Raw genomic sequence first — 24,120 nt, forward strand, 5'->3', positions numbered from 1 at the left:
AGCGCAAATAAGCTCCCAATTGTCTCCCCAATATGTAAACCACATCTCGGGCTGCTGTCTCTGCTACTCCTTTGAAGTTTCCCTGAAATGTCATGTGTTGTGAAGACTGCTGTGCATAAGCAAGACAATTTGCTCACTCTCAGAATTCTTACCGGTTTCCACTGCTATTTGGTATCCAGCCTCTAGTCTCCGAGATGACCTTTCCAGCCTCTCTGTGTTATCGAGCAGATGTGCCCTCTGAAAAAGAAAAAGGGAAAAAAATCAGACGGCCGTCTACAATGTTCTTTTTTTGCCTTAAAAAAAATTAACGCCTTTATATGCCCTAACATTTCTGGGGGGGAGTCACACGCATTACAGATAATTTTTAGCAAATCTCCTATGGGCAGATTTCCAATCAATCAATTGTGTATGGACCATCCACTTTTTTTGTTTTAAAAGGCAGACTCATATTGTATATGGCCACATGAATCTTATTCCCAAACACTGAGAAATGTACGAAGATGAGAGCCAACTGGATCTTTCCTGTTTCAGCAGGGTAGATGTATGAGATACTGGCATAGATTTATGATCCCTATTTTGTATTTATTTTTTATAAAAGCCATCATTAAAAAACTCATTTGTTCCTTTGATTCCTGCAGATAGGAATTTTTAAACAGGAACTTTATTTTCAAGAGAATGCCCCCCAATTTTGGATGTGTGGCAAGATGCCATATAGAACAACATTCACTACTAGAACAGAATATTAAACAGTAGATCTAGTTTTAAGACAACTCGGGGCAAACACCAAGGAACAAGAGAAACACGTTTCTCCGTGCACATAGGTACACAAAAACGAGGGTTTGTTCCCAAATACAGGACACTAGGTTGAAGGTGAACTTTTGACACCTACTGTTTTAGACTGAACTAAAATGATGATAATTATATGCACTCTTTTATATTTGACGGGGAAATGAGAGGATTTTCCCCAAATTCTCAACTTCCCAACTTTCTTTTCTACACTGAGGCTGGTTTTTTTGTTTTGTTTTTTATCCATAAAGATCACTCACTTGATCTATTCAGGTTGACCAACAGATTTATAAACTAATCATGGCTGTGAACGAGTAAGAATATATGCGTGCACGTGTGTGTGTGTGTACAGATGCACGTGTGTCTGGATACTTAGAAATATATGACTACGTATATCTGTGTATTTCAGTGTGTGTACATGAATACATGTATTTGTATAAATTAGTACTTTTCCCCTTCAAATCAGTTTTGGTATCTGGTCAAATGGAAAGGGAAAATGCAACCACAACTCCTATAACTTTGTGTTGTTGACAGATGTCATTTAAAATCGAAGAAACGCTTTCTAATAATAATAAAAAAGGAGGTGCCACACATATTATCTGAGTGGCTGTCGAGCGAAACGATCTCCCTTGCTCTAATGAGCCCCCACGGATCGTGGAGACGCAAGCTGTATTGACACGCACACTTAAGCTAATACACCTAGACCAGTGCCTCCAAGCTCCAGCAGCCAGCGATGCTGACAGAGTATCTCGCTTCCATCTTCAAAGAAAGGAAGTGATTAGTATGTTATCATTACCATTCAAAACGTGATTTCCTTATTCCCTCCCGGCATAGGTGACACATCTGAGATGCGGCCAGACGTTGGAGGCAGCTAAAGCCACATCAAAGCTTTCCTTGAAAATTTTTTTTGGGGGGAAGGGCCTGGGGGGGGGGCGGGGGGTGGGGGGGAAGAATCATTAAAACAATGCATTTAGAACAGAGAGATAGGACCTGATGTGAAGGTCAGGAAAGCTGCAACAACAGTCTATAATAATTAATAGAGTTGTCTAATATACAGTGGAGAAATTAAGAGAAAAGCTGCCCCTCCCTCTGCAAAAAAAAAAAAAATCTAAATAAATAAAAGGGAGGAAGGAAGGAATGCTTATATCATGAAAATGCTAAATCACTGAAGGCTGTAATTGAGAAAAAGAAAAGCAAGGGGAACTCTCTGTGTTCGGTATACATGACTGTTTTTAAATAAAATTCAACACTTTACTCCGCTTATCAAAAATAGCTTTCTTCCTCCTATATTTTCCTACATGCAGGTTTTGGGAATAGGGATTATTCTTCTCTTCTCTGATATTGTTTTCTACAATTAAGTCCTAACAAAGGACTTAATTTCAAACTGGTAATTCTCTGAAAAGATATCACATTTGTGATTGACTCAAGGTAAATCTGAATTTTAATTCAGAATAACAGAATAAAAATTTCTGGTTCATTTTCAAACTGGATGAAATCCCTAAATTAAAAGAAAACACTAAGCTACTATAGATTAAAAAAAAAAAATCAAAGATCAATACTGGAAATGGACAGTCTAATTATATGATAATAGATAATGTAAGAAACAAAGCATTTAAATGTAGAATGATTCTCGGAATTCCATTAAAGAGAGCCAAAACAGATTATTAAGTGTATGGCTCTAACGGAGCAAAATTTCTAAAAGAACTTTAAAAAAAATGCACATTCCTAAATAATGGAAGTAACTCTTCTTCAGGACAGTTCAATTTTATCAGAGTAAATCTGCACACAAGAGGACCACCAGTTTACCAGCAGCTTTCCAGCAGGAACTCACTTTGTATTTTGGAACCTCTTCACTTAAGTCAAGCTAAAATCAAGTTCTTGTAACAGCTGTGCTATTTACATTGTTCCCTTAGTTGTGCATTGCCCTGGTCTCTGAAAATGAAAGGAAATACACTACAGTGGCAGCTGATGCTTTCAACTGGCCCCCACACTCCATCCCAAACTCACTCTCTCACCCTCTCCTCAGCCCTTTCAAAGCAGGTAAGTGAGGCTGTGCAGGAGCTTCAGACAGAGCTCAACTTGCGTGAGGAGCTGTGCAATGTGAAGAGCTGGAGAGGCAGAATTCAGACGGAGGGCTCAGCACAGCCAACACCAACCAGTTAAACTCCCTGTACACACCACCTGCCTCCAAGCACACCCCGTTCCCAGAACAGAGCCAAGAAAGAGCATCACAGGGAAGGGATGGGGCATACTTTGTATCCAAACACAACCAAACACCCTATTTTGAAGTAGATGACTGCTTGTGTTCTTAGGAGAGGTACAAGGAGGAAATCTGGGGTACGCTCACTGTGTGATTACTAATAGAATCCTGGCTGAGAAACAATCTCTTCTGGGCAAACCATATACCAAAGCACTGTCATCATCATAATCTATTTTACAAATATCGATGCTACATCCATATCAAAGACTGTTAAAAGAATATTCCAGAGTCGATTATTTTATTAGTTGAATGATCTAATTCTTCCAAGGACAATTCCTTTCCAGGTTATGGTTCTGGAAACATGCAGCTCAGAGCCAGTATTGATGAAACTGTTGCTATAGGCACAACAAAAGAATTAAGCCAAAAGTGATGATAAAACATATTTTGAAAGAAATGCACATGACGTTTTCAGCTTTTAGAATTAAGATTTCTAAGTCCACACAACTCATCTTAACAAAATAAATCTGTCAAAAATGCTGATGATAATAAGGCCTCGTATTTTATTAACTATATTCACTAAATTCAGAAGAGCTTTGTGTAATTTCTTCACATAGAGGTTTTCGAGTCTATTGTTAGTTCCATTAAGATTTGAGAATTCAGATTCTTCACCTAAGCATGAGCATATGCAAATACATATAAGCAGATATTCTGTCTTGCAGGAAAATAATGTTGAGTATCACTCACCTCGGGAATAATCTCATACATCAAAACTGCAATTGATTATATTCATTTAGTATATACATCTGTTTCCATAAAAAAACACATGAAGGTTGGAAGGTAAGGGTTTTATATATATTCACCCTTTTTTTTATAGATCATTATTACTTTTACTAAGAGAGGACATTACTAGAGCATCTTAAGTCAAAAGAGTTGGTGAAAACCACTGTCTACACGCCTCTCATTTAGCATTCATGTCACCCATAGAATGATGACATACCAATAAAAAAATTCTAGGAAAATCTCAATCAATGCAGTCAATCTAAACTCAAAAATAACTCAGGGTACTCTTATAAGTAATTAGACAGCTTTCAAATTGCAACACAGGCCATTGTTTTATGCACTAATATAATAAAAGTAACAAAACTCAACTTCACTAAGTAAAACATATAACTGTTTTATCTCTGAAAAGGAATACCTAAACGTATTTGTTAACTTTGACCTAATTAAATAAAACAAAAGAAAAACAAGACCAGAATCATTCAGCATCCCTCATTGATACAGGGATGAAATGATAAACATTGCTGTAAATATTTGCTGGGCCACAGAAAAGTCCGGACCTGCATTATAAAACAGGCCAGCAACTCAGAAAAATGAGAACCCACTTGGGTGCTATTTCCTACAAAAAGGAAAGTGGTTAACAATGAGGAGAGCTTTAGCTATTCTTAAGTATCTGTGTACACAGACTAGTAGAGCATTTATAACATATGTGTGTTTCCGTAAAAGGAAAATAGATACATGGTATCTTGTGTTGAACCTAAGAATTTTGGGTGAGGTAAAACAGTCTATTTAAAAAGAATTTTCGGTAAATTGGAATGTAAAAAAAAAAAAAAAAAAAAAAAATTTTAACCTTATTGACTTCCTTGAAAAACCAATACAAATAAAACAAATATGAAGTTAGTCTACATAACACTTGGATAAAGTTTTAAGATACTCCTTTATTTTTCTGCCCTTTCTTGGCCTTTAAAATATGAATTTTCTCCAGATGCCAGCCAACAATGATCACTGTGATAAGCATGATTAGGGTTTACCTGTTTTTTTTAAAAGATAGTGGAGAACATTTCTAGCCATATGATCAATACTTTTGCTATGCGTAAATTTTCCTGGGAAAAAAATGAACCCAAAGATCTTACTTCAGATTTAGAAACTCAATTTTATAGGAAAAAGCATAATTTAAAAAAAAAAGCAAGCTAGGAAGTACTCACCTCTTCACGTAATTTTATCAACTGCAACATGAATGCACACAAAAAAAAGATAAAAAGGGAAGAAATGGCAGGAAAGAAAGATCAGTTGTGTGACAGGATACAGAATTAACATTGACAATTTATCTGTTTACATGTTTAGCATTTAAAAATCACAGACAAACACATTAAAAGAACCTAAACATAGACTACATGCAGAGTTTTTTGAACGAATAAAGATCACTTTCTCACACTGTCACATTAAACAAAGAGAATAGTGTGAAATTCTCTTTTAAAGTACATCTAAGACACCATCATGAAATAAAGGGGAACGGCTTCATAGAAGTCTATATTATAAAGAAAGAAAACAAGTTTACTGTTCCTCTCTTCTAAGAATGTACCACTGAAAAGGTTTTGTATATACAAGTTTTCAGGATGTTTCTCTATTTTGAATGTTGACAACTGATTTCAGATTTTACCTACAAATGAAAATGATTAATAGTTCATGCTTTTGTCCCAATAAATATTTAAAACAAATAATTATTTTAGTTAATATCATACATGGGCCCACTCTAGTACTAGGATTGTATCTGAAGGTAACATTATTTTAATTGGGAATAAGGCATGCCAGGAGAGAGAATATTTAAGACACAGTATCAAAATATTTCATTGTCCTTAGACATACTGTGTATATCAGAGTTAATTTCTAGGATTTGTTTTGCTTAAGAGGCTACTGCAATCACAAGGTGTTTATTTGTTTTTGTTTTTTTAAATTTTTGAATTTACTTCATTATTCAATTTTCTTTATCTTGTAAACCGGGCCATCTCAAAGCCATGAGCTGTGAGCTCTCTTATTTCATTTGCGCAGTCTGTTCTCACTGAAGTCAAACCAAAAAAACCACTCTTGCATGTTAGTAAATTCCCTGTGATAACGTTTCAATTCTCCTCTGTAGAACATTTTTTATTTGCCTTAAATATAACAGATAAAACAAGTTATTTAACTATTTAGTAACTAGAAAATGCATATAACCATATATCTGGCTCTTTCTTGTGTGTGTGTGTGTGTGTGTGTGTGTGTGTGTGTGTGTGTGTGTGTGCTGGGGGTGTGTATATGTTTCACAGTATTCTAAATCAAATATCATTGTGTAGTTGAGATGACTGCCATGGTTTCTGCAATGAACAGAAACTGAAACCTATGTTGTGAACGACTATAAACCACATTCTAGGTCTGAAATTTGCATCCTCAGCAATTCAGGTCTACGACTGATAATTTTTAAGCATCTAAATATCTGTAACATCTGTTATAACACTTGACATACACAGGCCAATAAATTAAACTATTGCTTTGGGAGAAAACATGCTATGAATTGCTCACTACAAGTCTCTCTAAAAGTATCATGTTTACTATAGCCCGGCTTTCTCAATGCTTAATGCTGTTTTTGTTTCCAGTTCAAGGAAGGCAGTATGCACTCCAGCTTATTCTGTTATTTTATTTGTTATATGAAAAGTATTTCAAGTACAAAAGAACGAGATTTCAAAATTGTTATGAACCTTTTCTAGAAAGGGTATAGAATCTACTCCATAATGTCTCGCAATGCATTTAGTGAAAATGAATTAATATTGTTCTTTGAAAATATACACGAAGTTGTAATTATTTTTAATTAATATTTTCTCAGCAACCATCAGTGCCTATGAGTCAAGCATCCTGTTTCATGTGAAGGGTTACCATTCTTCCCCAAGAAGAAGTAAAATTTTAAGCTAACGTACCTGGCTTATCACATATAGGAATCTTTCTCTTTGCTATCTGAACATCATGGGAGAAAAAGGCAAACATTAATTCTCAGAAAGAGACGATCTGGGAATTGATCGCACAGCTATCTTTTCTTTCTGGGGGCACCATTCTTCAGTTGACTATGATACTTAAAGGGCCAAAGTTTAAAACTACTCCTCCGCAATTGAGACCATTTGGGGCATGCCACCCTGCCATAATCAATGAGTGTTTAAAAATGCTACCCATTTGTTTTTTCAATAGGTTCCAAACAAAAACTGTTCTATCTTGTTTGTGCTGCATGGCTGCATTCAAGCGCTACACCGGATTTGTAGCTAAGCTAGGTAATGGGAGGGGTTTTAATCTTTATCTTTTTTTTTTTTTTTCGTGAGGCTGGGAGTTATCATTCAAGTAAACAAAAGATGGTCTATTTTTGAAAATTAACAATGCTTAGGCTACACTGAAAGTCGTGATTTCGTATTTTATTGAGTTACTAGCTCCAACCTAGGCGACTTGAAAATGTGCCATGCCACCATGTTGAGTTACGATAATCAACATTTTTTTTGAAACAAAGATTTTTCTTTCCCCCAATGCAGAATTTGATACAAGAGGTAATCTGTTCCTTTGTGGGCTGAAAAAATCTGGTTTACGCTGGTTTGAACCAGTGGAATCTCTTGTGGTTAAGCCTTCTGCTGTGGCTAAAATCAAAACTGCACTGCAGCGCATGTGAGGGTTCGTGCGCGCGCGCATCTGTGTGTGTGTGTGTGTGTGTGTGTGTGTGTGTGTGTGTGTGTGTCACGTGACCCCCAGAACTACCGATTTTTTTTTAAAGCTGATAACGCCACTGCCGTCTCTGTCCGCATACAGATAACGAATAAATGCTGAACTCTATTAAACGCCCTTTACACATTATCGTGGGTCGAACACACAATTTTCTGAACTTATGATGACAGTCTATTTATTTTGCTATAAACCCTCAGCACGTAACGAACAGATTTGTGCCTGGTAATGATCTGCTCTGCCAGGGCTATATGAAATGATACCGACCTTCTTTAGATCTTGGGGAATTAAATTGACCGACTTCACCCCCTGGTCTGTAGCTGAAGTTTGACACACTTTATGCACAGCAAGCCCAAATCGGAACTTAAGAGAACCTTGCGTTAAAAAATTAAGCAATCATATCTGCTAAATATTGCTTTACCACAAAAATTTCGGCACGTTTAGGAATATCCTACTCCTTAGACATGCATTTGAACCTTCTATTTAGGATTTACTAAAATTTCGTTTACTCACATTTATTCACTAATCAATATAATTTTGCATACGGAAACGGAGAGACCATTAGGGTTCAAAAGGAGAGTCTGGCACATTTTAGGTGCCCCATCATCATACTCCACTATGAAGGGGATTAGGGGATTTGCTTCTATAAGATTTTTTTTCCCTTTCCTGAGAATGGTTTTCATGAAACTAAATCAAGGTAACAATTATTAAAGTTTCCACTCTATACAGCGCTACTACGTTTCAAAAAACTCAACTCTCTCAAAGAATTAAAATCTTGCCGTATGGAATGGAAAACATGGTATTTTAAAATAATAGAATGATAATGCCTAAGACAATAGCCCTTGGAAAGCTGATGACCCAACAGTACTCGAATGTGCAAAGTAGGTAATTTTGTCCCTTCTTTGTAAATGAGGGATGAGCCATATTTGATTGTGTGAAATGGATATGAATCAGAAATGAATTTATACAAAGCAATTAATTTGGAATTAAATGAAATTGTGTACTGTATGAGGGACATTAAAGATGAACTTGAAAAATTCTTAATTGCTGAAATCTTGACATTTCTAAACATGTCAGAAATGTTTATATAAGAGTAAATTAATATACTTTATAGTTAATTGGCAGATTATGTGTCTAACAGGTTTTAGATGCCTAAAAAAATGCATTATAAATGGCCAGAATGAGAAATAATACCTATGGCATTCACATTTGTCTAAATCTCTACAAAGAAGCCACTATAGGGAGGATGTGTATGTTGCATCGAAAATAACAAGTCAGTAGTTAGTTTATTTTACCTATTTGCAACATTGCTATCATTCTTCATTATTTTCCTTTTCTGATCTATAATTTTTAAAAATTGAGATATATCCCAATTTCAGTGAAACATATATTTTTGTCTTATTTATCTCCAAGTTTTCTCTGTATATTAAAAGCTTATCTTAAATATTACATGGCTACAAAGTTCTGAAAGTCAATTTATCAACAATTAACTTAAAGATAAACTTAGTTGTGGGCAGGAAATATTTTCTTATATAAATTACAGGTAATCCTGCCCAGAAAAAAAACAACTATTTTCTCAGCCCCTGAGCTACAAAAATTAATATAAAGAGCTAACTTAAAATCTTTTCTTCCTTTAAAGAAAGGGCTTCTGTTTTGATTCTATAGTCTGAATGCATACTGATGCAGAATAAAGAGTTATTCTCAAGTGACCATTCCTGACTAAGGGATGTGTTTTAGTTTGAGGGATTTAAATTACTATATTATGACAAAAAGCCCCAAAACAAAATTTAATCATTTCATTATGTAATAAAAATTTTGTTATAGTTGGCAACAAAATATCCAAGAAGTTAAGTGTAGTGTCTTTGAACTTTCAAACTTCATTCAAATTTTGGACTGAAAAGTTCATATAACTAATAATCTAACAGTTACACTGTCTCATGACTATAATTTTTCATATTCTATTTATTGAAGTGACAGCTCCTTACAACTAAACTTCAGGTTCTCCAAGCACATTCAGAATTTGTAAGTTTGATTTATACAAGTCCAGAGGAAATCTCTGTGTAATCACTTTAAAGTGACAGGAATATAATTTGAAAAATTCAGAAAATACGAACTCTATTTTTACAGAATATTTTTCTTTAGGCATTAAAAAAATCATACTTATACATACGTGAGGCAAATGTTTTAGGCACATAAAATGTCCATTAAGAGAAGTGAACATGCTTTAAAAAAAAAGGGGGGGGGATCCCTGTCAGAGTACTACAACATCTATTAGAATAAAGGAGTCTGAGTTAGACAGGAACACCCCTTCCTTTCTATTTCCTCTATATTAAGCAGTAGTTTCAAATGAAGGAAAGATCTATAGCTTTCTAGAGGACTGACATGGGAACTATGCATTCACATTTTTGCAAAAAAGAGAATGCTTTTTTTTTCCCAGTAAAGATATGAAAATTATGATTCATTCAAGAGATATGAGCAATCTAAATCTCACTTAATATAGAAAGAAAATATTTTTTCTCTCATCCTTATGTTATTTAATCTATTATGAGTAAAACCCTTTATCCCACCACCCTTTTATGTTTGATGTGCTCCTTATTTTTTTTTTCCCTTAGCCGTTCTCACATTTTAATCAGGGAAGCTGAAATCCCAAGTCAAATCTTACTGTGTTTACATGTCTAAACTCAAGCTGATAACATCCAAATAGTGGATGAGGTAAGATCTTTCCAAAAACAAATATAGCTCAGTGATTCTTCTCCCTCCTCCTTTTTTTGGGTGGATGGATGGGGGCCCTAACTACATAAGCAACATCCCATTAATAATATTAACATTAGAGTAGATAGTAATATCGTTTCAGCATATGTAGACCTGTAATATACTCTCTTTGAAATGGTAAATATAATTATGCAAGTGTATTATAATTTCTATCAATATATTATGTTTTACTATCTTACTAAAATTTTGGTTTACTCAATGAATGATTTATGTTCATTTTAATTTAGGTAGAGTAGAGACCTTTATAATACTTGCCAAAGGAATATTAATAAACACATTCAGGTCTTGCTTCTGAAGTTCCCATCAGTTATTTTCTCTAAAAGTGTCAAAGAGAGTAAGTCACTAGGGTTGTTTGAGACATTTTAAAAGTCATCTCTACACTGAGGTTCTTAAAACATTTTTTTTTAAGTTCATATGCACTATCTACAAGAATTAATGAAGTCTGCAGTATTAATTCAAAGAAAGAAGTGGGACATTAATTAGACTCATGACACTGCTGTGTGATCCAATGAGAACTGACAGCCAAGTTGTAAGGCCCTTTTAAGAAGAAATTGTATCTTATTTTTTGCCTATGCAGATCTTAAACTGTAGAAAGACTTTTCCTATTATTATTATTATTTGACAGAGGCAGGACCTCTGTATGAGTGTCTAAGTTCCACACTGGTGCTCACAATTTGCATTTTGGTGAATGTATTTTAAGAAGCTCCACAATAGGAGACTGAGCTGCCCTGTTGAATTTTGAAAGCTTACTTTCATTTGTTTTGCTGCAAGTGTTGATTTAATTATACTGCATTATTATCAAAGCTGCATTATGTACTTTTTTATTCCTTTTACATGTGTTTGAGGTGAAGACCTTGGCTTTGTCTGCAAACAGTGTGTTTCAAGTTATTCCTTAAGTACTAAATAATAAAGAAAAGAGAAGAAAAGATTTTTTTAAAAGATAGCAGACAGCGATCACAAGGTAAAGGGTTAAATGTAAGATCTCCAAGAAACATTTTGAAGTTGATTAAGACTCCAGCTTTGCATTAAACAGTATCGCTTCCACATGAGTTGCTGCTAATACCGTTAAGGAGCAGCTTGAGAGCCCAGTGTGCCAGTGACCTCCCTCACCCTCCAGCCACCCACCGGGCCTTCCTGATTAGCATTCTACCTGGTTCTCTGAGGAATTCCCGTCATCCCCTAGGAGCTCATTCCGTACTTCGTCACTGTAGGCGATCCGTGACCTTTTCTATAAAACAAAACAAAAAGGGAGAGAGCGAGATGAACGTTAGAAAGTAAAGGCTTCGGAGCATTATTGGTATCAAGGCTGATCATCTCAAACCTCGAGAGCCCCCTAATGGAAACCTATTTGCTAAGATCTGCAAAGCAAAGTTGTGTAAAGTTCTTGAACTTGAGAAGTTTAACGTAGATTAGAAGTTTTTCAAATGCCAGTAATGAAAGAAAACTCTGCATTGTGTAAGTACTCCATTAATATTTACAAGTGCATCAGAACTGGTATGTTATTCCATACGTAGTCATTCAAATAAGGCCACTAAACTAAAGGAAATACAGCTATATAAGTTGTCTATTGGCAAAACTCACCGGATTGTAATTAAAACTAGTGTATATGGGGGTCTTTAAAATTGCGGCAGGAAATGAACTTTACAATATAGGTCTTTTAAAATCTCTAATTCCAGGATAATATTATGACTCCAACTGTACACTGGAATGCCTGGAAAATAGTTCATCTGTATTCCCTGCATTGTTATGATGTTACTAGTCAGAAAGAGACGGAATTTAAAAGTCCATCCCGTTTCCAAACAATAACTTAAATGTCCCCAAGCCCTCCTCAAAAAATGGCCTAAAGAAAAGTAATGCGTGCATGTATGTGTGTGTGAAAACAAATTAAATTTCCCAATCCCAGTAAATAAAGGCAAGTGGGCTATGAGTCAACATTTCACCCAGTGAAATTTTGTTTTATAAGAAATCGACCTTGGCCTGTAAAGTCAGAGAGACGTGTCTATAAGCAATTTATGAATATCTAAATGTACACATATCTGGAAAAGCTAAAAGGCTCTGAAAGTTAGTTGTGAAGCTAGAGTGCCATCCTCAGATCCTCCTTTAGCATCACCTTTTCAGATCCAAATGCAGATTTACAGGCTACTTTGCTGCCTTTTCTGCTTCTGAACTAAGCAAAAAGAGACCATTTAAAAATGGCAGCTGGGAAATAGTAATCCTTTCTTACTTGCAGGCTATAGTTTAGGCTTTAAAACTTCGTACTTGTTCAACTATGATCTGAAAAATTATTGTAGTTTAAAAAGGACTATTCATAATCCTTGAGCAGAAGTCAACAAGATGTTTAATTAGATTTTTATACTAGTAAGTAACGCTGCTTTGCAACATGGAGATCGTGGTATCTTAAATGTGAAATCATACTAGAATTTAAAAGGAATTTTAACAGGAAAACCCAATAGATTTTGAATCATTTTAAAGTTGCAGCCTTTCTCAATTGGGGTTCCTTATCTGAACCACAAAACGGAAAACTATTTTAGTGACTATTTTCTCGATGTATCAAGGATGGTACATAAGAGAAAGTTTAGCTCATTACACAGAACAGAAGCCTAAGGGCACTGGGGTTTAACTCTCTGGCAGAACCTAGTTGAAAAAGGCTGACTGGAGTGTAAATAAAAATAAATCTAGACATCGCTTTATTTTATTTTTTTAGAAAAACAATCATTCTCATGGAATTCTAAAGACCACTTTGGTTAAACAGAAACTGTACTAATTCTACCACACAAAATTTCCTCCCCATTTTATTACCCTCTGAATACACCCAGGAAAAAAATGCAAAAACAGCAAAATGTTTCAGTAGAAAGGAGATGATGGCATCCCTTCTCTGCCCTGAGTCTCTACCCCAAGCCCCTTCTCTGCTCCAAGTGTATCTCTTGTACCTTAGCAAATGCAGTTAAGTCTGTAAATAGAAAAATAAAACCAACAATGTTGCAGAGGACAAAGTAGCAAAGTTAAGTCATTAGCCTGAGGTCAGTAATGACATCTATATCAGATGTCTTAACAATTCAGGAGTGAACCAACTCATTCAGTTGTGAACATGCCAGACTTTTTACCACCACAAACATCATATATTAAGCCTGCTTCTCTTACTGTATTTACTGAAGCTACTATTAATTATTTCTATAGATTTCATACAGAATTGTATTGAAAAGTGCTAAACTGCAAGGTCAATACACCTCATGGCCTTACAACAATATTTAGATCAAGCCAAACCTTTCTTTTACCCATTTGGAGATCCCCACTACAGTAGTTTCAAACTAGCTAAGTGAAAGTATTTTACAGCATTAAAGGAAATGAGAACCTTTAAACAGGCTGTGGTATCAGAGCTGCCTTTTTAATTATTCATTTCATCACTATGGGGGACTAAAACATTCCACAGTATGCAAGAATATCATATGGAGATTGTTTTTGTTTTCCCCCCTTTCACCAAAATACCAACAAATTGGCATAGATTGTTCAATTACATTATATTCTTATTTTGATTTACTAAACTTCAAAAGAAGAAGAAAATTACAAACATGTATCCCTAAGTACCTAATCTTGTTTTGGTGAGAATCCATCGCTTTTGAAAACCAGCAATTATGAGTGCACATGCTCAGAAACAGAGGAGAACTAAGGATTTATCCAGAGCTGAAGGGTGGTCCTGTAAATGTCAGTCTTTACTATTGGGATGGTAAAAACTGGTCATTTGGATGGCTTTCTGGATGTACTTAAGCAAATGATATGCTGAGTTTTATAAAATGTTCTCTGATTAAACTAACTTCTCTTAAAGAATAAAAAAAACTCATTTCAAATATCAGAAATAGTTCCTCTTGAAAATCATATAGCTGATGCAGAAAATCAAACTCTTTGCACTGGAGTGTCATTTTACAATTTTTTTAAAAAAAATCAAGACTTTGTTTTATTAAGAGTTATATTTAAATGCCTGACATTGGTATTTTCTCCTAATTTTTTTGTGGTTTGAAATTTTAAGTAAGCTGATTGTAATCAGCTATAATTTAGCCAGATCATCACTAAACTGACTGAATACCAAAAAAGCAAATTCCTTTGAATGACAAACTGCCTATTTTATTGATAATTTCCCTCCCAAACATCAATAAATAATTTTACCTTTTGTGGAATTTTTAATAACCTCACTCTCCATTACTAAGTACTATGTATATTTTAATTCAGATGACTCAAAGTTAATGAAGCTGAAACATTGACTGTATCTTGATAAACTAACTAAAATATTTTTACTTTATTATCAACTGTATAAAATCTGTACTTTAGCCAAATGCAAGCATGAGAATTTGAGCTGGAAATGTCACACACTCAGCTACAGTTTGAAGGAACCCAATTCATAATGCATTTTATAAATAGTTAATGACTTCTATACATAAGCTAACCAGGCAAATCAAGAAATTGTCAACATTTTTAGTCTTAGTTGTCAGTTACCACTGTCTACTGGTTCTTTATATGTGGCTTCTGGAGAAGACAGAAGCTCTATGCAGTTTGTAATCTATTGCAATTTCAGGTCTGTACCATAAGGGTGGAAAGCTTCGACTGACAATATTTGCCACACGCACACACACACAGTTAAATACAAGAGCATTTCTCACTTTTAGTTGTGTGTTTGTGTAAAGCTTATTCCTTCTAACTTACACTAAACTTAGACGGACTAGACACAGTTGGGCAGAAAAATCTAAAGACCATATATGAACTATAGAAAGAATATGGCAAATTAACAATTGACTGTTATTCCTAAAAAGTTAGACACACAAAGTTTCGATGGCTATTTTAAACTGATGACAAAAGTGAGTCCTTCATTATGAAAGTGAGGACTTCAGATTCCAAGCAGTTTTCACTTGGTATACGGATACCGATTGGCTGATTTTCTTAAAGCCAAGTTCAAACAGATATACTTCCCCAGTTCTGTCTGGAAATTTGGCTTGAAACAATCAGTCTACTTGACCCAAGCCTTAATATTTCCCAACTGAACTGAATATGTTTCTGGATAGGCACTGCTAGACTACAAACAAAATGAATTAACTTAGCTGAAACTAATTAAGAACTGTGATCTGTGGTACAGCCTTCTATATGATTCTACATGTGAAACAGGGTACACATAGCCAGAATGAGGATTCTACAACCCACCACTCGCATAAGCATAACAATGCAGTTGGTTTATTACTAAAGCGTATATGAGAATTTAATTTCCACAGCGTGCACATGGCAAAGCAATTGCTTAAATTGCCTCACCTGGGAATTTAATACAATGTTATCATCAGACCAGCCACACTGTAAATAGATTTATAATGCTTTCCATGTGCTGCACTCTGTTGCATATGAATTAAGTAATGATCTGGTATTACAATAAAATCAGCTAGTTCCCACACCTGGCAGACAGGATATTTCACTAAATTAATACCCATACAGCTACATCACAAGGCAGGGGAGAGGAAACCATCTCTAAGGCATTTGACTTGAGCTTTACATGGGAGGCAAACACTCCATGGCTATGTAGAATGTCACTATGTTGAATGGGCTGCTCAGGACAATCTGTTTCTAACATCTGTATCACAGAATTAAGACTTTCTCATTCCCATTCAATTTTGGCCTAATTTTCTTCATTCAGTACTTTAATTACTAATCAGCAATCCGCAACATTCACAAACACTAAGAAAGCCCTTTATTCTAATCTATGTGCTGCAGACAGCCAAAATAATTGATACAAAGTGCAGTATGGTTTTGGTAAGTAATGAAAGAACAGCTTGTCCTACTTCCCAATCAAATTGGTCTATAGAAGAAATGGTTAATAGATTTCTCCATAGGTCTAAAACAAATTACCCAGTCTGGCCAGACTTTTCCATTGCTTCTACCATGTCTTTCAATCTCCATATATTTAATAATGCCCAAAGTTACCAGGTGATTAGAAACTGTTACGCTTTCATAGCCAAAGAATTTAACTGGTCTAAAGAATTTAACTGCTCCTGTTACAATTAACACTTAGGGATATCTTACAGAATACCATGAAATTATATTTATTAGCTAGTCATATAACTGCTGGCATTCATTCCTTACTGAATTCTAGCTGGTTCAAATTAAATAATATCATACTTCTGTAATGCCCAGATGGCATTTTCTAAAATGCATCTATCTTTGGCACAAAGCATTCCATTTTTAACCTCACTTCTATTTCTCCATGACCAATTTCAACTTTTCATACACAATCCACTCCACCCCTGACCCAGGACTTAAAAAAGCTCATCAATCCAGGACAGGAAACTTACATTTTGGAGAAAAAAAATAAAAAGGAAGTTATGAAATTTTGTTCATCACAGTGTTTTCTGTGATGAATTAATTTCTAGCAAAAAAACTATTTAAGATTAAAACGTACCATGTTACATGTACTGTTAGGTAAATGTTAGATGCTTGGAAAGTAGTTAGCATGAAAAAGCACGGGGCACTGAGCAAAAATAACAGAGATAACATTACAGTATGTGATCTTGGTCAAATTAAGTTTTCTGAATATCGCTTTCTTCAATATCTAAAATAGCAACAATATTTTATTTCTCACGGCTGTTGTGGGAATTTAAATGTTATAAACAAATGGAAACCTATCATAATACCTTGGGTGTGATAACCTTGCAAAAGACATCCAACTAAATATTAGTTGGTAATATTGGAAAGGATGCAATAAATCTGTACACATATATGGCTGAGAGTATAAATTAGCGTATCTTACCTAGAAAATGATGTGCCAATATATATCAAAAGCAACCTTAAAAAGTTCATATTATTTAAGTCTACTACACTGTTTTGCCCAATTTCCTATTTTGTGATGCTACCATTTTTGGATGACTTTCAGTGGGAAAAACTTTACTGCTTTTCTTTAATGTTATCAGAGAAAGTAGGTTCCAATCTGTTTCTTCTAAGTAATCATTCCACTAAACATAGCTTGCTACTGCTCAAGGGACTGTTTAGAGTTAAAGGTCAAGCTCATTCGCTGGGAAGTGCACATGCCACATGTCACCAATATTGTAGCATTCATAAAGGGAAAGCACACTTTCTATCTATCATAAACTCATGGCCAATGGACCATATGCAAGCCACCAGAGAGAAAATACTAGCATGCCCTGCTGCTAGGCTACCAACAGTTGGAAAAGCAGGTTAACATGAGAACACTGAAAGAATCCATTCTTCTTAGTATGTAATACCAGGAAAAGATATTTAAATTAAAAAAAAATAATGTCTTTCTACCATAATCACTTTCATTTATTATTTTTGTTTATACTTGCAGAAACACTTCACATGTTTGAAGTGGATATTTATGTTTTGGCTATAAACTATGAGCTAGATTATGCCACACTTTTATTTTTAAAAATGTATCTATAATATCACATGTGACTATTTATATGCATATAATGAAGTTATATACATGTATATATATACACATACAGGCTCACACAAACCCATATGCAGTCCATATGGAATAATAACTCTATTTGTGCTTCACAATGCTAGAATAGACCTTTATTTATATTAGGAACTCTGACCACATTGCTGCTACATCATTTAATGATTTGCAAAACAGAGAGCCCAGAAATCATGTAACTGTACTTCTTCATTTCCTTCTCCAGCAACTCTAAAACTAAGCCTAAAATTCAAGTTTAGCATTGGTGGTTCAAAATGCAGTGTGAGTTTGTTAGTATCATGGCCTCGCTTGCATATGCTTGTAGTTTACGACTTTCACATTGCTATTGAACACAGTGTGGCTGTGTCTTAAATCATGTTAGCTTGTCAATCAATAATTAAGTTACTTCATTCAGAAAATCAGCTCATGATAGAATGCCCAGATGTTGTTGTCAACATCTGGAATAGTGTAAGTTTTCAGTTGAGGAAACTTAATTCTTTAAAATCTTTCTGAATATAAAGACAAATAACTCCATAGACTATACTTGAAATAATCAAAATGTCAAAATGTTTATTGTTTTGTTTGATAATAATAACATATGCATACCCTATGCACTCCCACTGGAAAAATGATACTCTGATAGATGAATGCTACATAACAGATGCTTCATTTGTATTTTTAAAAGAACTACTGAAATACAGTATATAATTACATAATTAAGTTTGTATGCATCCCTACATAATCTGCCTAGCATTAGGAAGGAAAAGCAATCATGCATTGAAAATCTGTCCATAGCCATAATTTCACGTGATCTAGATCTCCAAGAGCAAATGATCTCAATGAATCTGTAACTGACACTGAGATATCTCAAAAAGAACAGAACTGACATTAGGCATCATCTAGACCAGGCTTCCATATTTAGAGTTGAAGTTCTAAGCCAGATGAGTGATCTCCCCAAGGCCACACACTTGGGAAAGACTAGGAAGAAGAAGGATGGAATCTATTTCCCAATGTCAGTGCTCTATTTACTTTACCACACCACCTTTCATTTTACCAAACCACCATGGCAGGCTGAGGCCATCCCACTGCTCCTTCCCCAAGGCAGGTTCAGCTGCATCATTCACCTGGTTCTAGGAATTTATCATCCATTATAAATTTGATTAGTCTACAGATTTTGTTTCTTGTTGCCCTCTTCCAAAATAAACAAACAAAAAACAAGCCTTTACTTATACATTGTTGTCAACATCTGGAATCTTGACAATAATAAATTTGGAAGTTCAAGGGTGATGAATGCTTAGGGCAGAATGTTGTTTTTTTTTTTTAAAGATTTTATTTATTTATTTGACAGATACAGAGACAGCCAGCGAGAGAAGGAACACAAGCAGGGGGAGTGGGAGAGGAAGAAACAGGCTCATAGTGGAGGAGCCTGATGTGGGGCTCGATCCCATAACGCCGGGATCACGACCTAAGACGAAGGCATACGCTTTAACCGCTGTGCCACCCAGGCGCCCCAGGGCAGAATGTTTTATATCAGAATAAAACTTCTGATCTGAGGGTGAGTCACAACCACACTTACGGGTGTAACTTAGCTATGTTTCGAGATTAATCTTCAAAGGTTCCACCATAAAGCACCAATAATCTACCCACATGGCAGAAGAGGAGCTGCACTGGTTATCAAGATGGGTTAAGAACTGCCTTCTTGCCCATGGGATCTGGTGACTCCCTATTCAGTTACTCTACAATTTTAGATTGGAACCAGCCATCTTTCAGGCAAACAATTTTTAAAATATTTTTCCCCTAGTATTTGCTTTTGAACCCATGTTATGACAGATCCTTTATTATAGTATATGCTGTGTTATAGTGAGGTTACTGTTCTCGTAATTCAGAGATGCCTTTTAATGCTTTATGAATATAGCCAATAGAACTGTGATGGTTAGGCAGTAAAACTAAGTTCTTTGAGCCCAAATTCTCTATGGAAACAACCTGAAGATTACTTCCCCATTTGAGTGACCCCAACTGTAACGTATAATAAATATAAATATTCATATCTGATTCATAAACAACATGTTCTTCCTATAAGACTCTTCACCTTCAGCTGAATAGAATAAAATCCTGCTTACTCGGGGGCTTTGCTTCCTCAGTTAAATGTTGTTTCTTTCATATCATCAGTGTATCACTTTCTACTGGTTCTTTCCTTTAAAGACATAAATATTCTTAAGTGTACCCAGCTTTATATACCTCGAAATGTTATTTCAGCCAGTACTATACTGTCCAGCCAATGCCCAACCTCTCTTTATCCTTCCCTTCCTGGCCAAGCTTCTTGAACAAGTGTTCCATGAATATTAACTCCACTTACTCATGCCCCAGCCACCTCTCAACTTAAAACAAACTTGATGCTTTCCTGCCATGCCACAGGACTCCCTAGGATCACCAGTATCTTCCTAATTGAGGAAATCATCGGCCATGTTTTCTAAGTAAACTTTTGAAGTTTAGAATAGTTAGAAATTTATTAAAAAGTTACAAAGATATTAGAGTCCCCATGAAACCCACACTTAGTTTCCCCTATTATTAACACCTTACATTAGTATGGTACATTTGTCACAGTTAATGAATCAATAGTCCATTATTACACATTATTATTAACTAAAGTACATAATTTTTCCACGTTTCCTTAATACCTAATGTTGTTTTTCTGTTCCAGATACCATCCAGGATTCCATGTCACATTTACTTCTCATGTGCTCTTAGGCTCCTCTTGGCTGTGACAATTTCTCACACTTTCCTTATTTTTGATGATTTTGAAAGTTTTGAAGAAGACTGGTCAGGTGTTCTGTATAATGTCCCTCAACTGGGATCTGCCTGATGTTCTTCTCCTGACTAGACTGTGCTAATATGTTTTTTGGAGGAAGACCAAAGAGGTAAATTGCCATTTTCATCCGATCATATCCGAGGTACATACACTATCAACATGACTTATCACTATTGATGTTGACCTTGGTGCCTGGCTGAGGTAGTGTTCGTCATGTTTCTCCACTGAGAAACTACTCTTTTTTCCCTTCTGGACTGTACATACTATGTGCAGCCCACATTTAATAAGTGGGGAGTCATGCTCTATCTCCTTCAGGGAGGAGTATCGTCATACGTCACTTGGCAGTCTTCTGTACGAAAGAGGTCTACTCAATCATTATTCAATCATTTATTGATATCAGTATGGACTTACAGATATTTATTTTATACTTTGACTTATAGTTTAACACTACATCATTAATTTTGTTGCTCTAATTGTACCAACTTTGGCTCCAATGGCCACCTTTCAGTACTCTCCTCATTTGACCTCTTGATAGCATCAGACATTGTTGCCCACTTTCTCCTTAGCAGTTACAGCACCTCCTCCTTAGGAATTCCTCCTATCCTTCTGGTCTCTCGTTCTCAATCTTCTTCATTATAACTTCTCTCTCAGTCCTCTGAGAGAGGTCTTCATCCTAGACCTCTTCTCACTCATCTGAATCTTATTTTTATCCACTGTTCTGACTACCAGCTAGAAGTTGGCAAAGACATGGCTTTTTTGCATATTCTTCTTACAAATCTGATTCCTACTGGGTGCCTCAGAAAACCTGAAGGCAACTCAGATTTAACACACATAATAGGGCATTTTCTTTCTCTTATACTGCTCCTCCTTCTGTTTTCCCTAGTTTGATGTTTGGTTTTACCATGCACACAGTCTCCCCACATAAAAATCTAAACATTCTTCCCAAAACCAATTCCCCAACCCAATCCATCACCAAGCACTAGGGATTATTTTTCAGAATATCTACAACTGGGCTTCTCAGCAATATTTCCAGGATGTCTGTTACCTTGTGAACTAGTCCCAATTCTTTCCATATAACTGTTGTTACCACATATTCCATCCCTCTTTTTATATATGAATTTGAGAGATACATGTATGGTAAGCCTGACATGTTTTAAGGCAGAGGTAAGCCAAAAGGTACAAATTCTCAGTTCCTCATCTTAGGAAGTAAAGGAGACCCCTTCAAACCTATCTTTTGCAAAATATCAAAGCTCCAAAGGAATCACTGTCCAAAGATATAACTTATTTCAGAATAGGAAAATAGAAATAGTTAAAATAGAAAGCAAATACATTTGACAAAAGCGACTACAGGTATATCCCACTTTTGGGAGACTCACATGATGCCACTTTACTTAAAGGCCTACATCAGTACCTGTTTTTGCTAACAAGAAGAAATCTGAAGAGGATTTTTGCTTTTACCAAAACAGGGTGAAAAGCAAAAATAACATTCAGCATTTGTTTTTCAGTGAGCTTTTAGGGAGGCAGCTCCCACCCTGAGCAGTGAAAGTGGCCCCACTCAGCTCCTTCCCCAGAAACAGCACACAGCATCTCAGCATCAGGGTTCTGAATTGGGGCTGTAAGCAGCTCTGCTTTATTTCCATTTGTTTTGTGTATCCATCAGCAGGCTGTGTCCTAAGGTATCAGAAAAGCTTAAGAGAGGTTATTCTTTGGGTCTGGGAACGTTAAAAAATCTTTCCATGTAACAATGATCATTGTTTCCTTGCTTTACATCATTTCGGCTTACGAACGGTTTTATAGGTACTCTCCGCTTTCTGATAGCGGGGGACACCTGGCTACTATGGGAAGACACTAAGCAACAGACCTCTCTCCAACTTTATAAGTCAATAGCACATTTCCCTTTAATTTCAAATACAGGCATATCTCACATGAGCTATTTATTTTGTTGTTCTCCTAAGTCAGATATTCCCATTTTTTTTATTATGTAGAAGCTAAAAGACCACCATTTCAAACAAGATGATGTGCATGCATATTTCTTCTTTGTTTGTCTGATTTGTGTAGCTCAGGAATATGGATTACTTCTGTTATCTGCACGGAGAAGCTGTGCTACAAGGCTGGCATTCAGTTTGCTTTTATCTCGGAGACCCCAAATTGTACCGTTAGGCAACAGAGGGCACTTATCTAGATTGAACTGTCATACAAATAGATTTTTGTCAGCCATTCAATTTGTATTGGGGAACACGCCAACAAAAACAAAACCTGGCAATTTAAAACAACAAACCTATCCTCTCCTGACAGGAACAAATTGCTGTATTTCAAATGAATAAGAACTACTACAGATCGTACATCCTGCGTGTGGGTGCTACGGAAAGAAAAATATTCTTGAAACTAATTCTGTGTAGCTTTTCTGGAAGTGGTCTAACATAGAGCAAGCACGCAGTCTACTTAATACTAATAAGCACACAAGGAGAAAAAAAAAATAACACCAACAGACAGGAATTACATGTTATCAGAGGACAATGAGGCTTTCTAATAAAATTCCGGGTCAAAATTCAGTGGCTACATGAAGAACGCAACATTGTGCTGCATTTTTACTTTGTTCTCTGAACTCTGGTGCTTCCAGGAACACAGGTGGTACCTCTGCCCACAAAATATTCAGTCTAAGACCATCATTCCCCGGGAGCCCAACTTGATCCTGGCTCTGTGTCTTCCGTATCCACCGAAAACCTCAGAGAAATGACTTCACCATAGTTTATACCCCTTCCATATCTCAGACCATTTCGAAAAATACTCAGAGTTCATCCATTCAAAGTTGGTTTTAATCTCAGATAGTAACGACATTACATCAGTAAAAACACAGTAATAACATTTTCACAACTTGAAAATAATTTCAATTTGGTCATCAGTATTTAAAATAGTTTGACCCCTTCTCCTATTATTTTTGTTTGATTTTAATCTCTTTCCCTTTTTTATAAGCTGCATCTTCATTCCGGACTTCTTAGACTTGTGAAATTACAAACTACTGGGAGGGAAATAAGCAAACGTGAAAATTCAGCCCAGTGAATCCACATCAAGCTGAAATAGAAGATACACAAATCTAAAAGTCAAAAACCATGTAATTTTACTGAACAGAGATCTAATTAGTACGATTATTTGAACACAAAAATTTACATTTAAAAATGAGTTTTCTTTAATAAAAATTATGTCACACGAATTTGGCACTACAAAATTCTGTAATATGTCACATGAAGAAGCTGTACCATTGTATGTTGTGGCAACAGGTGCTGGGTGTCAGGTCTTCAGATTTTATTAAGGGACAATCTGAAGAAACAGTATACTCCAGACACAAGGTGTGAAAAGGGCCTCATGAATGATAGTTAAATAGACAACAGGAGGTAGTTAAAATAGACAACAGGAGAAAAACAAAGTGAAATATAATAGTTCAACTTGCCTCTACAGTTTGGTAAATAATAGAGCTATCTATTTTTACTTTGAAGAAAGGTATAAAATTACATTAGTTTAAAAACATGAACAGATGTATGATGTATGCAACATACTTTCATATGGTTCGGAAAACAGGAACATGTATGTGGAGAGTAAAAG

The 24,120-nt window shown here is 35.6% G+C and overlaps 1 protein-coding gene across 8 annotated transcripts in view; it reads right to left on the reverse strand.

Moving 5' to 3' along the window:
- The window catches only part of VTI1A (vesicle transport through interaction with t-SNAREs 1A), a 358,703-nt gene that overhangs the window by 271,083 nt on the left and 63,500 nt on the right, over nucleotides 1-24,120 (reverse strand). For 5 of the 8 annotated variants that reach the window (XM_044382127.3, XM_057308551.1, XM_057308552.1 and 2 more), the window contains exons 4-6: nucleotides 11,415-11,492; nucleotides 4,969-4,989; nucleotides 153-237 (exon numbers count right to left, since the gene is read on the reverse strand). In XM_044382127.3, the coding sequence (XP_044238062.1) occupies nucleotides 153-237; nucleotides 4,969-4,989; nucleotides 11,415-11,492 (184 nt within the window). The remainder of the gene's footprint in view (nucleotides 1-152; nucleotides 238-4,968; nucleotides 4,990-11,414; nucleotides 11,493-24,120) is intronic. The other 3 variants (XM_026494125.4, XM_057308554.1, XM_057308550.1) reach the window with 1 other exon arrangement.

Source organism: Ursus arctos, unplaced genomic scaffold (genome assembly GCF_023065955.2).
Source record: "Ursus arctos isolate Adak ecotype North America unplaced genomic scaffold, UrsArc2.0 scaffold_7, whole genome shotgun sequence".
In the NCBI taxonomy this organism is placed as follows: domain Eukaryota; kingdom Metazoa; phylum Chordata; class Mammalia; order Carnivora; family Ursidae; genus Ursus; species Ursus arctos.